Source organism: Acomys minous (assembly GCF_964271855.1).
Source record: "Acomys minous genome assembly, chromosome: 10".
NCBI classification, from domain to species: domain Eukaryota; kingdom Metazoa; phylum Chordata; class Mammalia; order Rodentia; family Muridae; genus Acomys; species Acomys minous.
In genome coordinates this window covers 107,016,607-107,030,075 of record NC_140491.1, presented here as the reverse complement: position 1 = coordinate 107,030,075, position 13,469 = coordinate 107,016,607, and the positions used below count along the sequence as shown (strand labels likewise).

The window sequence follows — 13,469 nt, the reverse complement described above, 5'->3', positions numbered from 1 at the left end:
ACCCATCATGTGGCTCCCATATGGCAGCACAAAGAAATGTGACTTGAGTGAGGCCAGCAGGCTCCAAGCAGAATCCTATGGCACTCATGTATGCTGCTTGCCGGGCACTTTACCTCGTGCACACAGTTGAAGAGTTCCCAATCATACGTTGTCATCTGGTATGCCAAGTCTTTGGAGCTCATCAGTTCAAAAGTTCCCACTGTCCCAGTGGTTGGGCCTTCCTGTTCTGGCAAGGGAGTCTGGGAAAAATTGTGAAAAACTGGATCAGAGCCACAAAAGGGGCAAAGGCTTAGAGCCAAATGCTTTCAGGAGTTTGCGACGGGATGGGATTTGGGGATTATTTCAGGCATATTTTGAAATGTTGGGTTTGAGGTTAAAAGTGCCTTTGTTGTCCGTGGTATTTGCTTCAAGGTCATCTTTGTCTTTACTAACCATTATCACATTGTCATCAATCATCACCACTGTCATCGCCACCATCATTTTAACTGCAAGTTATGGCAAATAAGACTCAGCAAAGGAGGACCTGGGACATTTCTCCTGTGCGGGCATGGGATGGGGGGGGCGGCCTTGGGGTAACCTGGAGATGCTTCCTTTTCCATGGTAAAGATGGACAATGCTCTCAGAGGCCTCCCTCTCATGTTTCCATGGAAACTGTTATAAAGCCAAATATTAGCATGGGAGTTTGAATTTCTACCCACAGTACTACTTAACTGCCGGTGGTGATGGAGGTCAAGTTGCCACACCCACGTCTTCACACATCACCGAAAGTAGCGAAGTGGTAGAGAGTGCTGTGAGCTGAGTCTACACAGGATTTCTAAGTCATCAACCCCCTGAGCTGAGAATGTTATTCCCATGTTTAGGGCAAGACCCGAGTTTGCTACTTTGACCAAAACTTTTGGTCAGAAATTTTCATTTGGTTTACTTATCTCCTTTTGTAGTCTAAGAAATGCTATAAAGTGTTTTTACTTTGTAAGATGAGTGACAGACAAAGGAGTCTTACTTATCTCTAAGACCAAGAATGGACACACACACACACACACGATGATGAAAATAATATTTGCCAACATGATGCTAACAGTGTTTGGAGATTCAATATTCATGTCACAGGGTCAGAGCTGTCACTCTGGGTGGGCACTGTCCTTGCACATACAAGGTTGAGTGTTCCAGCCCCAGCATTAATAAGAGAAAAGGTTCATGTTAGAAATATTAATATTACACAGGTTTCATCAACATCTTCATTACCACTGTATTCAATAAATGCCCTCTGTGCTCTAGGCACCAAAGAAAGGACATGCTCAGGGTATAGGTGGTCCCTGCATTGAAAAGTTCAGTCTGTGAGATGAGCAGCCAAGTTTATAGTGCGGCAGCGTTAACCTTGAGCAACAGGTGCTGTGCTGCTGTGGATACAGCCTCTTGCTGGTCTTCACATGGACACCTGGAGACAGAGCATCAACAGACTCCACTACTGGGCCCCCAGTGGGCCTTTTGAAACACACTGCGAATTTGGAGTCAGTATGTGATGGAGGACAAGAAGAAGCAGTGAGCCGGAGGGTGAGGAAGGCCTTTCTCAGGATGGTTCACGCTCAGGATGGAAAGCAAGGGTGGCCTGAAAGTGTGAAAGCTGCCAGGAGAGTTTCTTTGCAGGAACAGATTGCAGAGAGGGACCAAATAACAGCTTTTAAGGAGTGCCTGAGTACGAGGTTAGGAGATGGGGTTCTGCCACAGGACAGATAATAGGTCATTTTAGTGCTGGCTTCAGAAAACAGCAGACTGAACATAAACTCCACTATAGTAACAGACTTGGAATGGTCCCTTACTCTTTTGATGGTCTGTCTCTAGCTCCAGTAAATCAGGGTTATACAACCCATGTTGGCAACTTGGGGCACTAATACCGAGGCTCGTTAAGAGAATTAAATGGGAACAATTTAAGTGCAGCATGTAAACCCAGTCTTCGGCACAGGGAGGTTGCCCCTCTCTCAAGTTGGGTCACTTTCCAAAGGGGGCTGCACTGCTACACGTGCACAGGGATGTGTGGTTAGTGCAGCAGTCAGGTTAAGAGCTGGATGTGGGTCCAATGGGCAGAGCACAGAGAACAAGGCAGCAAGCAAGGATTCCAAAGAGACCTGGTACTGATGGGCAGGCAGCTTATGGAGCCAGCTGAGAATGGCTTCAGCCCAGGCAGGTCTTCAGTAGAACAGTACGTGAAGCTTTGAAATTCCAGGTCTTTGGACAGACCTGCTCTCCACGTCTCCCTTCCCTCCTCAGCTGTTACCCTTCTTTGTTTGAGCTACACCACCCCACTTCTGTTATATAGGGTTCTCTCTGATGACACACCGGTCATCACAAGCTCCTTGAGAAATATGGAGTGTGAGGGGTTTGTCTTCGAGACTATCCCGCAGCCAGAAACGTCCACAGACCGTGGAATGAGGTGACAGATACTAAATAAAAGTCTTAGGAACCAGTGAGTGGATGGATGAAAGCAGAGCCAAATTACAGTACACTGCAGCTTTGTTGTAATTGGCTTTGTACTAACATTTACACTCAAATGAAATGTCAAGAAGAGTAAAGCTCCCCACCACAAGCCCTTCTACAGTGGGATCCGCGCTGGCACCCAACTAGTTTTAGCCAACACAATTTAACACCAAATTTCATTTTCTCCTAGACCGCTTGGGTTACTCTCTTCCTAATTCGGCTGTCACTGCCGTAAGGACAGACGCTGTGGGGCACATGTCATGCTAGCGGACACTTGGTAAGTGTGTGCTGATAGATCTGTCAACGTTCTGTGCTGTAGGCACCTGCTGGACCACTCTTTTCTAGAAAGAGGGTCTTCACAGGGATGCTTTAGCGCGTCTGAGAAGGAGCTTCCTTCCGGTAAGGTCTGTGCCCTCTGAGTGCCGGGAGGTACACAGCACGCCCAAGCTGAGCGGCTCGTGTCCTGGGTCCTTGCTGCCAAGCAAATTCCTTCGAACCACTCAGGCCTTAAAATGGAAGATAAGCCAGAGCCCAGAGCTTGGAAGGCCACAGGGCTGTGTGCAATAAACAGAAGCTCAAAAAGTTAGTGCCTGCCCCCAGGGAGCTGGAGACAGTCCACGTGCCTGGCTCTCCACCCCCTGGCTCAACACGGCAGCCAAGAACCAGCTGGCAAGAGAGTCCCTAGCACACTGTGTGGCCAACACTTCACCCAGCGCCTTCCACGGAACATGGGCAGCACCCGCTGTTTAAGGCTTTAGTGTCCAGAAGAGGGTGGCTGGACTCTAAGCAGTTTTAAAAAATTATAAGTGTGTGCATATACATATATGGGGGAAGAGGAAGGGCACATTTTCCATGTGGAGGTCAGAGGGAGTCATGTTTCTTCTTCCGTCTTTGTGGTTTCCTGGTTATTTATTTTAAATTGCTCAGTGTTGAGAGATGTTTATTCAGAAAGCAAGGAAGGCAGGTGATTAAGGAATCAAAGAATATGCAAAAAGGCTTGTGACTTGCACCTAATCTTCCTGTGCTGGCAGCTAGGGTGCTCAGGGCTTGGTTGGGGAAACTATGCCACATTCGTGAAGCAATTCCTTAAGAGGAAGCAAGGTGGCATCAAATGGTGTCCCACGGGGTCTGGTGGAGCACAGCTGCTGTAATCTCTGCACATGGGATACTAAGGAGAAAAGATTGGGATCTAAGGGCCAGCATGGGCCACAAAACAAGACCATATTAAAAAAATGAAACAAAAGAAACAGAAACCCACGGCCTTCCCAGAAGCAGAAAACACTGGCAATCGAGATCTGAGAGCACCTCACGGTGCTGCAGTGCTGGGCAGGATCCCAGGGCCTCACACGCTACCAAGAACTCTGCTTACAATGCTCTAGCCCAGCTCTCGCCTAAAGTTCTACCAAGATCTGTCTAGGGGGAGGAAGTCCCCCTCAGTCACAGCCATAGGGGAGGGGAGTAAGGGGAAAATGGGGGGGGGGAGGAATGGGAGGATACAAGGGATGGGATAACCATTGAGATGTAATAATAAATTAATAAAATAAAAATTAAAAAAAAAGATCTGTCTACACCTCACTAAGGAAACAGAACTCTCCCCAATTTACCTCTCACCCACACAATTCACTTTCTCCCTCTCTCTCTCTCCCTCCCTCCCTCCCCACCAAAGGAAGCCCCTGTGTCCACAGACAGAAAAGAATTAGATTTGTGGAACTAAAACTTGGTCCTGTGGCTTCTAAGATCTTTTAGTAGGTAGTCCATTCCACACTTTATTTTTATAGAACAGACAGAAATGAATGTGTCTCTTGGGGACAAGTGTTCTGACCCTTGGTACCTCTATGGTGGTCCAGAGAGCATGATCAGGGAAGAGCCCTTCTCGACCGAGGTTGAACATTAATACGGAGCTTAAAGACCCAAGACCCTGAAAGCTGAACCGTCCTCCCCCTGCCCCCCCCCCAGCAGCATGGCTTGGCTAATTTCCACAGAAAATGGTCTAAAACCTGGAGCATCTCCAGTGAGCGCCAAAGGCTTTCCCATTAGACCACTGTAGAACAAGCCTGAGAGCAGTCAAGAAATGTTAGAGGCCAGCCTCAGTGTGGCTGTGAAATTAAGCTGCAGACAAGGTTTTCTGATTGCACACACTGCTCCGAGGAGGCCGTTCACACCTACCAGTGAGTCGAATTGCTCTCGCGGGCAGGCAAACAGGCGTCCGTTAATGGTGAGCGTCGTAAATACTGAAACATCATTAGGTTTGAGCACCACCTTTTCTGTGAACATAAAAAGCATAAGATTGCCTATTAAATCCATCTGAGATTTGCTGCACTGCCCTAATCACACCAACAAATTGCCGGCTCAGTGAATTACTGGAACATGCAATGCGACTGCATAAAACACGGGGGTGAAGGGATCCACTGAATAAAAAAAAAAAAAAAGACAGTGCTTTTATATAGCTGCAATGCTCAGGATACTGTCAGAAACGACCACACAGCAGAAGCAGAAGCAGAAATATCCAAGGATTACTTCGCCCAGATCTACTCTGCAACTTATTTATAAAACCTGCACAGCCATTTATATAGCAAGTTAGGTTTCTTGATGGTAATAATGCCCGGTGCTTTGGAAACAGAAAGCTCATTGTTAGAGACCTGGGTGGGGGGCACTTCAGAGATCTCACATGATTTTAATTGCAAATTATCTCTTTTAAAAAAAAAAAAACCCTTGCTGGAAGGTAACAAGCATTAACTACTTTAAGTCTCATTCCATATTTTACAAATTAGTTTATTAAATATATATTTAGTATTTACTATGTGCCAGGTACTAGGGATGCATAAAGAAATGATATAGAGAGATAAAACATAAATTAAAAACCCCAGTCAACATGAAGATATAGTGTGTGTGTGTGTGTGTGTGTGTGTGTGTGTGTGTGTGTGTGTGATGTGGGATCACAAAGTACAGCAAGGAAGTGGGTTAGAAAGTATGTATCTGGGGAGCAGTTAAAATTTTAGGCGGGGCATCAAGGAGCAGGGTTCAGTGGCACACTATCATGTAGGTGACTGTCCAGCGTACTGTACTGGGACACCTATGGGAAAGACGCAGTGAACGAATCATAAAGGTCATTCTGGGTCTGGAGGGTCTGGAGCAACTGGCACAAAAATAGAAAGAGAGGCCTTGAGAACCCATCATCCACTTTAACATCCTGCATCAGTGGCATCACCTACAGTAGCATCAGACGAAGCAGAGACGCTTCACTCCGTGACCAAAGGGCCCCCGTAAAGCCATTGCTGTAGAACTGCCCTCCTGGCTCCTTCCTGCACCCTCGCACTGCATTGTGGGTGGCCATTGGCCAAACTCCTTGCCAGTGCCAGAGCAGGTGTGCACTCACTTCCTAACTTTGCCAAGCCTGGGAAGCACCCATGGACACAGTGTCTAATTCATCTTTTTTCTGCCATTGCTACACTCAGGTGGTCAGATGATAAAAAATGACATGTTGAGTAAACGTAGTCAGGGAGGAGGAGAGGAACTTTAGACCCAGGCTGAGGAGCGGAGTACTCCCCAGGTTACTAGACCAGTTGGGCTTTGCTGGCTCTACTGGGTAAGAAGGTTACTGTCTTCAGGTGAAAAGAACGGGCCTCAGTTGGCCCAGCTTCAGATTTGTTGGCACCTGGAACCTTAGCTTGTCAATCTCTGCGCCCCCTAAGGCGCACCATTCTCAGAGATCTTAGGCCCAGAGTGGTGTTTTTTTTTTTTTAATGGTTTCCATGGAAAGAGCCCCAGGCTGACACCTATACTAGAGATTGCAGACATAAAAATCATTCTTCACTCTACCTGGGAACCTATGAGCTAGGGGATGTTAGACATTTGATAAGCCTGCATCTTCCCACGACATTCCCATTGTCCCCTTGCCATCTGCCTCTGCCATCCTCTGGGTCAGCTGAGGATGGGCTCACATAACTCCTTGTGTGGCTTTTATTGCCCAGGGTGGCTGATTTCACAAAAGCCCCAAATGCTAATCCAGGTTCTTACCTCCTCCGGAGTTCATCTTGACTATGATCAGGCCTTCCCCAGAGCCGAGTTTGTCAGCCACTGCGCTGATGACTTCCTTCACAGAGGCAGCTACGGGCACACGGATGGTAGTATAGGTATGGTCCATGCAGTAGACCTTAAACAAAACTGCAGAGACAGTCCACAGCGTGAGAAAAAAGTCTCGGGCATTCAAGCAGAGACAGTCCACAGCGTGAGAAAAAGGTCTCGGGCATTCAAAGGAAAACACATACTATGCACATTACATAAGCATCTGTGGTCAGGCCCTGAGCATCCCCCCTGGGGTTGGGGAAGGACCTCGCTCTGGGCATCCATAAGGTTCCTACTGCCTTCCCACCAGTTCTTCACAAAAGTGATAATCCTGTCAGCCAAGCCCTGAGAGAACCCACACTCCTTTAAGAGATGGAGATAGTCAGGGAGAGGCAGCCAGTGAGGTGCGGGCAAGCACCTCAGCTCTGTCTGGGTACCAGACTCCAAGAATGTAACTTATGAGGAGATCAGAGGGCACATCCAAGAGCAGCTTTTTTAAAAAATTCAGATTACATCCCAATTGTTATCCCCTCGCTTGTATCTTCCCATTCCTACCTTCCCTCCCTCTTCTGCTCTATTCCCTTTGCTTAGACCTCTGACAGAAGGGGCCCTCTCCTGTACCCCCACCCCACCCCACCATCTGACCACAGCCTATCAGGTCTCATTCGGATAGGATAGCCTGCATCCCCTTCCTCTGTGTGCCTGCAGGGCCTCCCCACCAAGGGGAAGTGATCAAATCGGGGCACCAGAGTCCAGGAGCAGCTTTTTGGTGGGTTCGAGGCGGTGGTTTTTCCCAGGGGTCAGATTTTAGCCGGATGATAAACATTCCACGCAAGAGATTGCTCACCCTCATCAGAGCCACGGATGGGCTGGCGCTTCTGGGCCCTCTCGTCGCCTGTGTTGAACTGCTGTAAGAGCACCTTGTGCTGTAAAAATAATAACCACGGTGACATAAGAGAGGGTGACTAACAGACCTTGACAACTCAGAGAAGATGTGTCCGAGAAGCAATTAGAGGCAAAGGATGAAGCAAATAGATTGTGTGTACAGAGGAGACATCCCTTTAACAGACCGCAACCCAAGGCTTCTCCATAACCCCGATGCTACACGGTACAGACAGGGTTGACTCAGAAGACCCCTTACCTTCTTCTGTGGTGCTCTTGCATCTTCTGAGCTACAAGAAGCAGAGAAAGTACACTGGTGAGCACCGTTGCCACGGTCCCCTCAGATTGCTTTATTTGCCTATCACTTTAATCTTATGTTAGGCAGTGAGGTTGCACAACCTCTTTGGGCAGTGAGGGAGACTCCCCCATTTTAACAGTTAAGAGGCCAAAACGCAGGGAGGCAGCAAAGCCACTAGCTTTTGTCACAGGCAGATCCTGAGCACACCCGAGGCTAAAAGTCCTGGTTCCTGCCTTCCGAAGTCAACCTCATAACATACTCACTCCCCAGTACTTACCCTAATAGCTCATTAAGAGCATAGGAAACCCCTACATTCACCACAAAGACAGGAATATTTGCAATGAACAGCTTTAGCAGCAGAGAGTGAATTTCCCGTACAGGAAACTGTCTTCAAATGTGCTCAGACGCCCGAGGACTATTTTATTGCTGGGTTGTCTAAGGGACTCATGTGTCTAGAACCGGGCTTGTAAAAGGGCAGGTGCCCTCTCTGGAGCCTGGTGGCCCAGACAGCATACAGGTCCTTCCTGTCTCATTGCCACCTGTGCCTGGGACCCATGACACAAACCAGAACATGTGGCTAATGACGGACCAGTGCTAGCCATTTTTGTACGCAAAGGCTTGGGGCGAGGTGGGGTGGAGGTGGGGGGTTAGATGTTCTAATCGTAAGGCAGGCACCCACTTGGCGAACGTATCCCCCCAAGTGAACCCCTCCTTACATTTGTTTGACAATCTTCTCCAGCTCCGGCAGCTGCTCCTTGAAGGTAGCCATCATCCGGGCGTCATCTGATACAGACACATAGAACTCCTATAATCGGCAAAGGTCACAGGATCTTAAGAACCGTAAGGTGCAGCAGCAGAGACATGCTCCTATGCCATGCACGCTCCCAGCACCTCCAGACCATAGTTTTGTGGCAAGGAGGGAGTGGGGGGTGAAGGGAGGAGAGGAGGGAGGAGGGAGGAAGAGGAGGAGGAAGTAGTTACATATTTACATTCAAAATTGCCAACGACAGAAGGTCCTGGAAATAGACAGTGGCGATAAAATGACCATCAATGGACTTTGTATTTTTTTTTTAAAAAATGGCTAAAATAATCAATATTAAGTTCTTTACATTTTATCTCGACAAAAATTAAAACAATAAAGTGCAAGTGAACTTACATATGTGGTATCTGTCGGAAGGAAGACAAAGTGTAATATAGGCCACTTTACAATCTACACTTTCAAAGCATTTTAAAAAATTCTTTCCCCCCCCCCCAGGGAATTTTAGTATGTTTTTATATTACTTTACTATTTGTCGTTTAATATGTACTACCAGTATGGTTGTTAATGGTACAAACACAGACATGGCCCAGCTGTGGGCTTGGGCTACCATGCCATCTGATGCTCGCAGAGCTGTGCTGACCACTAGTGGCAACATCAGTGCATGTGCCCATGTCTCTTGGGAGCAATGGCCTCCAGGGTGAGCCACGACAACCACAGTGGTCACAGGGAGGCACATAAGACAGCACATGGTCCCAAACCACCATGAGTCTTATTTCCAAAATCTTTACTCTTTGACTGACTCCCCCTTCCGGCCACAGCCCAGTGTTCTTGATGCTTCATCAAAGATAAACACAAGTTGAAAGGAGGCATAATTCTTTTGGAAGATTAATTTTAGGGCAAAGAGACTGTAAATTCTGAACCGGAACCACACTGCCTTCTATGTATGATGCGTACAGGAGTGCGCTTGCTGAGTTAGGGAGCGGAGAGTGAGTGCAATCGCTCCCCTTATCTTGGGAGGTTCTGTTCCATAGTATCAGCTACCTGCTGTCAACTACAGTCTGGAAATACTACATGGAGAATCCCAGAAATAAATAACTCATAACCTTTATGACAGTATATTATAGTCTCTTCATATCACTTACTGTAGTTTACCTCCTAGTGTGATGAACTGACAAACTTCATTCTGAATAGATATGTGTAGAAAAAGCAGTAATGTACAGAACTCGGTTCTACCAGCAGCGCAGGTCTCTGCTTGGGGGTCTTGGAATGTACCCATGGATATTGGGGTACTGCTTAATCCAGGGTTAAAAGCCCAGGCCCATGCTGCAGTGAGCCACAGGAAAGAAAGGCAGCTAAGCTAGACACTGTGCTGACCAAGTAAACGGTATCCATTCAGAACTGCCTCCTGGCGGCCCTGGCCAGTCCTCATTAAATCCATCTGCTGACAAGCAGCCCGCCTACCATTTGTCCTAGCGCTCTTACCCCTAAGAAAGTAACTAAAGGCAGACCTACATGCACAAAAATGTTTGCTGTACAGTTATTCTAGGGAGGAGAAAATAATACAATCTGGGCACAGATAAATACATTTGTGGATAGCTGCTGACTGATCATCAAAACTTTTTACAAAGATCATTCTGACATGGAAAAATCTTTACAGAGCTACGTAGTAAAGAAGCAGCCTGCAAAATGCTGGGTACTAATGTGATTACAAGCCTATCAAACATACAAAGAAAGCACATCGCAATACCATCACTCCCTGAATTAAAGCAGCAGGATAATGGATGATGGTTTTCTTTTATTAAAGAACCTCTCTGACATGAACATGCTAACAAAGTCTAGAACGGCAATTACGGCATCTCTATAGACTTTGCTGTGCACCCCTGTGTTATGGGACAAAAGGCTATTCTTGGAATGGATGACCCCCACATACCTCCAGGAAAGCCATGGCCACATCATCTTCTTGGAGGAGATCCCCGTACATGGCAGCCCATTGCAGAACCAAGCGGATGACCCGCCTCTTGTTGTTGAGGGCGTAATCCATTCTCTCCTGTTCTGTACCTTGAGAAGGCTGTGCGTGGTAAGTGCCAAGGAGTCAAGGAAACCACAGAGCTACCCGCCACCACTTCCATTGTGCTACTTGCAAGTGGGAGAGTGACAGATCCCAGCTTTGGACTGATTCGGTCTCCCACATTGGTCCTCAAGGAGGCTCCCCATCATGGTGTCTGAAGCACACACATGCACACACACGTTTGGTGACTCCTGCTCACTTTTACCTGAGAGCTGACGGAGGAGTTACACTACAGACGACATGACTAAAGTGGTGACAAAGACCCCTGCATGCTTTAGCTTCAGCCCCCATTCCCTCTGTCTGCCATTCACCCCGCTTTACCTCTCAGGACAATAATGTGATTTCCCATTGCTTATCTCTGGGGACTTCGCCTCATCCTGTTGGGCCCCATAATTCTACCCACATCGTTACAGTCGTCTTCTTTACATGAATTTCAATTTAACTCTTCTGGATGGGTACCCTGTCCTGCCAGGATCATGGCTGATGCAATCGTTTATATAAACACGCAAGGTGGGGGAAGATCAACTCACTACACTTTAGAGAGAGGACACTCTTACTTAGTCAGCCCTTGGGGAGGGCTCCAGACCTTCCCTATGCCACACCTTCTACAGCATCAATTTGCATGTATGGCCAGCCATCTTAATTATAAGTGCTATGAGGCTCGGAGTGTTGCTTGTCTTGTGTACTATACCATGCCTAACACCACGACTTTTATCCCAAGTTTTACTTTATTTATCAACAAAATTCCATGCTTACTTGAGTGCCTACTATATGTCAAAAGTAAAGGGCCCTGCTGTCACTGACACTCCTGTGTGGCCAATGCAAGTATTTTAGATTAGACACACTTTTTCTTTCTTTCTTTCTTTCTAAATGATTTATAGTAGATTATATCATAATCACCTAGCTCATAAAACAAACTTGGTATTTATAGTTTAGGCTGTAAGTTATACAAAAAGGACCTCTGTGAAGCTCTAAATAGAGCGTCTGGTGACGAAACTGTTGTTTCCTTTCTAAAGTGAGCAAACCAACACAAAAGGCACATAAAAGGCTATGATTACCTAGCAAGAGGGCACAGTTGGTTCTGGGTCCAAGACTCCCGACTCCAGCTAGTTTTCTTCCCACCGAACAGCATTCCTGAACCTCGCGTAGCAAGCAACAAGACCGGCCATGTCTTAGCTGACAGCCACGTCTTAAAAGGCACCATAGAAAACTGCCTCATGGCAGTGCTGTACTGGAGAGCTAAACCAGCAAAGGGCCTTTTGGGAAGAACTATAAATAATCATGATCAAGGTAAATGACAGAACCTTAAAGCAAAGGTTTACTGCATGTAAATGGGTTGCAGAATGGCTTTCATAAATTGAGCACGAGATTCATAAAAAAGAAAATTGCTCAACCTGTATTGCTACAATTCTCTCTGAGTTTACAATAAAAAAAAAAAAAAGGGAAGACAGATCACTTTATGTGAAAATTATTTCTTTTCTGATTAACCCTTTGGTCTCTTGCTTATATATATGTATAACTCAGTTTTTCTTTCATAAGAATTACAATACCAGGTATAAAATTTTGTGACTAGTGCACAGGGTAGGCGTTAGCACTGTCGGGGGTCGGGGGTGGGGAGGGGGCTGACTGAAACACAGGAACTGGCTGGCTCAGCAGAGGCCTGGAGAACCTGGCCTTGGGTTCTTTGGTTCCCACTGTCTATAGCTTTGAATTGGAGTGAGTCACTGGGACCCACAGGCCCCTGCACCTGTGGAAGAGGCGAGGCAATTCCAGCTTCTCTCTAGGTAGATTTCATAATGCCAACGGAAGGTTGATTCAAAGAGAATTTGGTACCACAAACTAGCGTAATGAAAATAAGCTGCCTTTTTCACGGTCTCTTCTGCTTAATTTTATGGTAACTTGTGTTCTGTGTGGTGCTGTAGTTTTGATATGGTGTGGAAGGGTAGCAGGCTTTGTCCCAGGTGAAAACAGTCTGACGGGCTTTGCCCCTCGGAAACATCACGGATACCCCAACTGAGGTGGACATTGTGATAAAGTGGGAGGAGCCATCCTGGGTCCGGAATTCAGGAAACAGACTGGGGACTTCAGCCAGGCTATTGTGTTTCTAATGGAACATGAATGGGAGGAGGGAATCAGAGGAGACCAGGGATTATGGCCCTAGGGAGAGAGGTGCAGGCAGAGAGAAGAGAGAGAAGTGGGGGGGGGGGGAGGGGGGAGGGGGGAGGGGGAGGGGGAGGGGGGGCTTCAGGTTCAGACCACTGGGGTAAGGATCACTTCTATAGGGAGAGGACCAGTGAGCAGGCCCAGAGACACCTAGGGATCCATTCCATGGAGCTGACACCTGGAAGGATTATTCCTGTTTCCCTTTAACCTTTTTTTCCCTCCTGTATAGGATAGTTGGATTGTATAATAAAGTCTAATTGTTAAAAAACAGAGCCAACAATACGATATGTTCCCACTATGGTTCATGTGCTGGTATTAATTCTTTAATGCAATGATACCGCAAGGTTATACCTTTAAGGGCCATTGACGTCTCTGTTGAGAGACAGCGACAGTTCTCAGGAACAAACCGATTGGTTCTTTCTGAGTGGATCGCTATACAACATGGCGGCTCCTTTCTTGGCGCTCTCTTTTTACATGCCCATTTGCCCTGCTGCTTGGAGCTGGATGGTGCGCCCTCAGCAGACGCCGAGGAGATGTGGCCACCGTCAACTTCCAGCCTCTGGAACCGGGAGCTAACACATCACTTTTCTTTATAAATGGTCCAGTGTCTGGTGTTTTAGTGCAAAGACAGCAAATAGATCAAGACATACGGAAATATGGCTTAGGTCAGGTTTTGGGAGGTACTATTTTAAGAATTCCTTTCTGGAGTCAGTGGGATAAAGTAGGAACGTCGAAGGTGGAGAGGCAGGGGTGTGCGGTTT

The 13,469-nt window shown here is 47.0% G+C and overlaps 1 protein-coding gene across 9 annotated transcripts in view; it reads right to left on the bottom strand.

Moving 5' to 3' along the window:
- Positions 1 to 13,469, bottom strand: part of RAPGEF4 (Rap guanine nucleotide exchange factor 4) — a 291,519-nt gene that overhangs the window by 22,369 nt on the left and 255,681 nt on the right. For all 9 annotated transcript variants that reach the window (XM_084799441.1, XM_084799442.1, XM_084799444.1 and 6 more), the window contains 7 exons: positions 10,408 to 10,558; positions 8,434 to 8,522; positions 7,679 to 7,709; positions 7,385 to 7,463; positions 6,490 to 6,636; positions 4,639 to 4,736; positions 114 to 239 (listed from right to left, as the gene is read on the bottom strand). In XM_084799441.1, the coding sequence (XP_084655567.1) occupies positions 114 to 239; positions 4,639 to 4,736; positions 6,490 to 6,636; positions 7,385 to 7,463; positions 7,679 to 7,709; positions 8,434 to 8,522; positions 10,408 to 10,558 (721 nt within the window). The remainder of the gene's footprint in view (positions 1 to 113; positions 240 to 4,638; positions 4,737 to 6,489; positions 6,637 to 7,384; positions 7,464 to 7,678; positions 7,710 to 8,433; positions 8,523 to 10,407; positions 10,559 to 13,469) is intronic.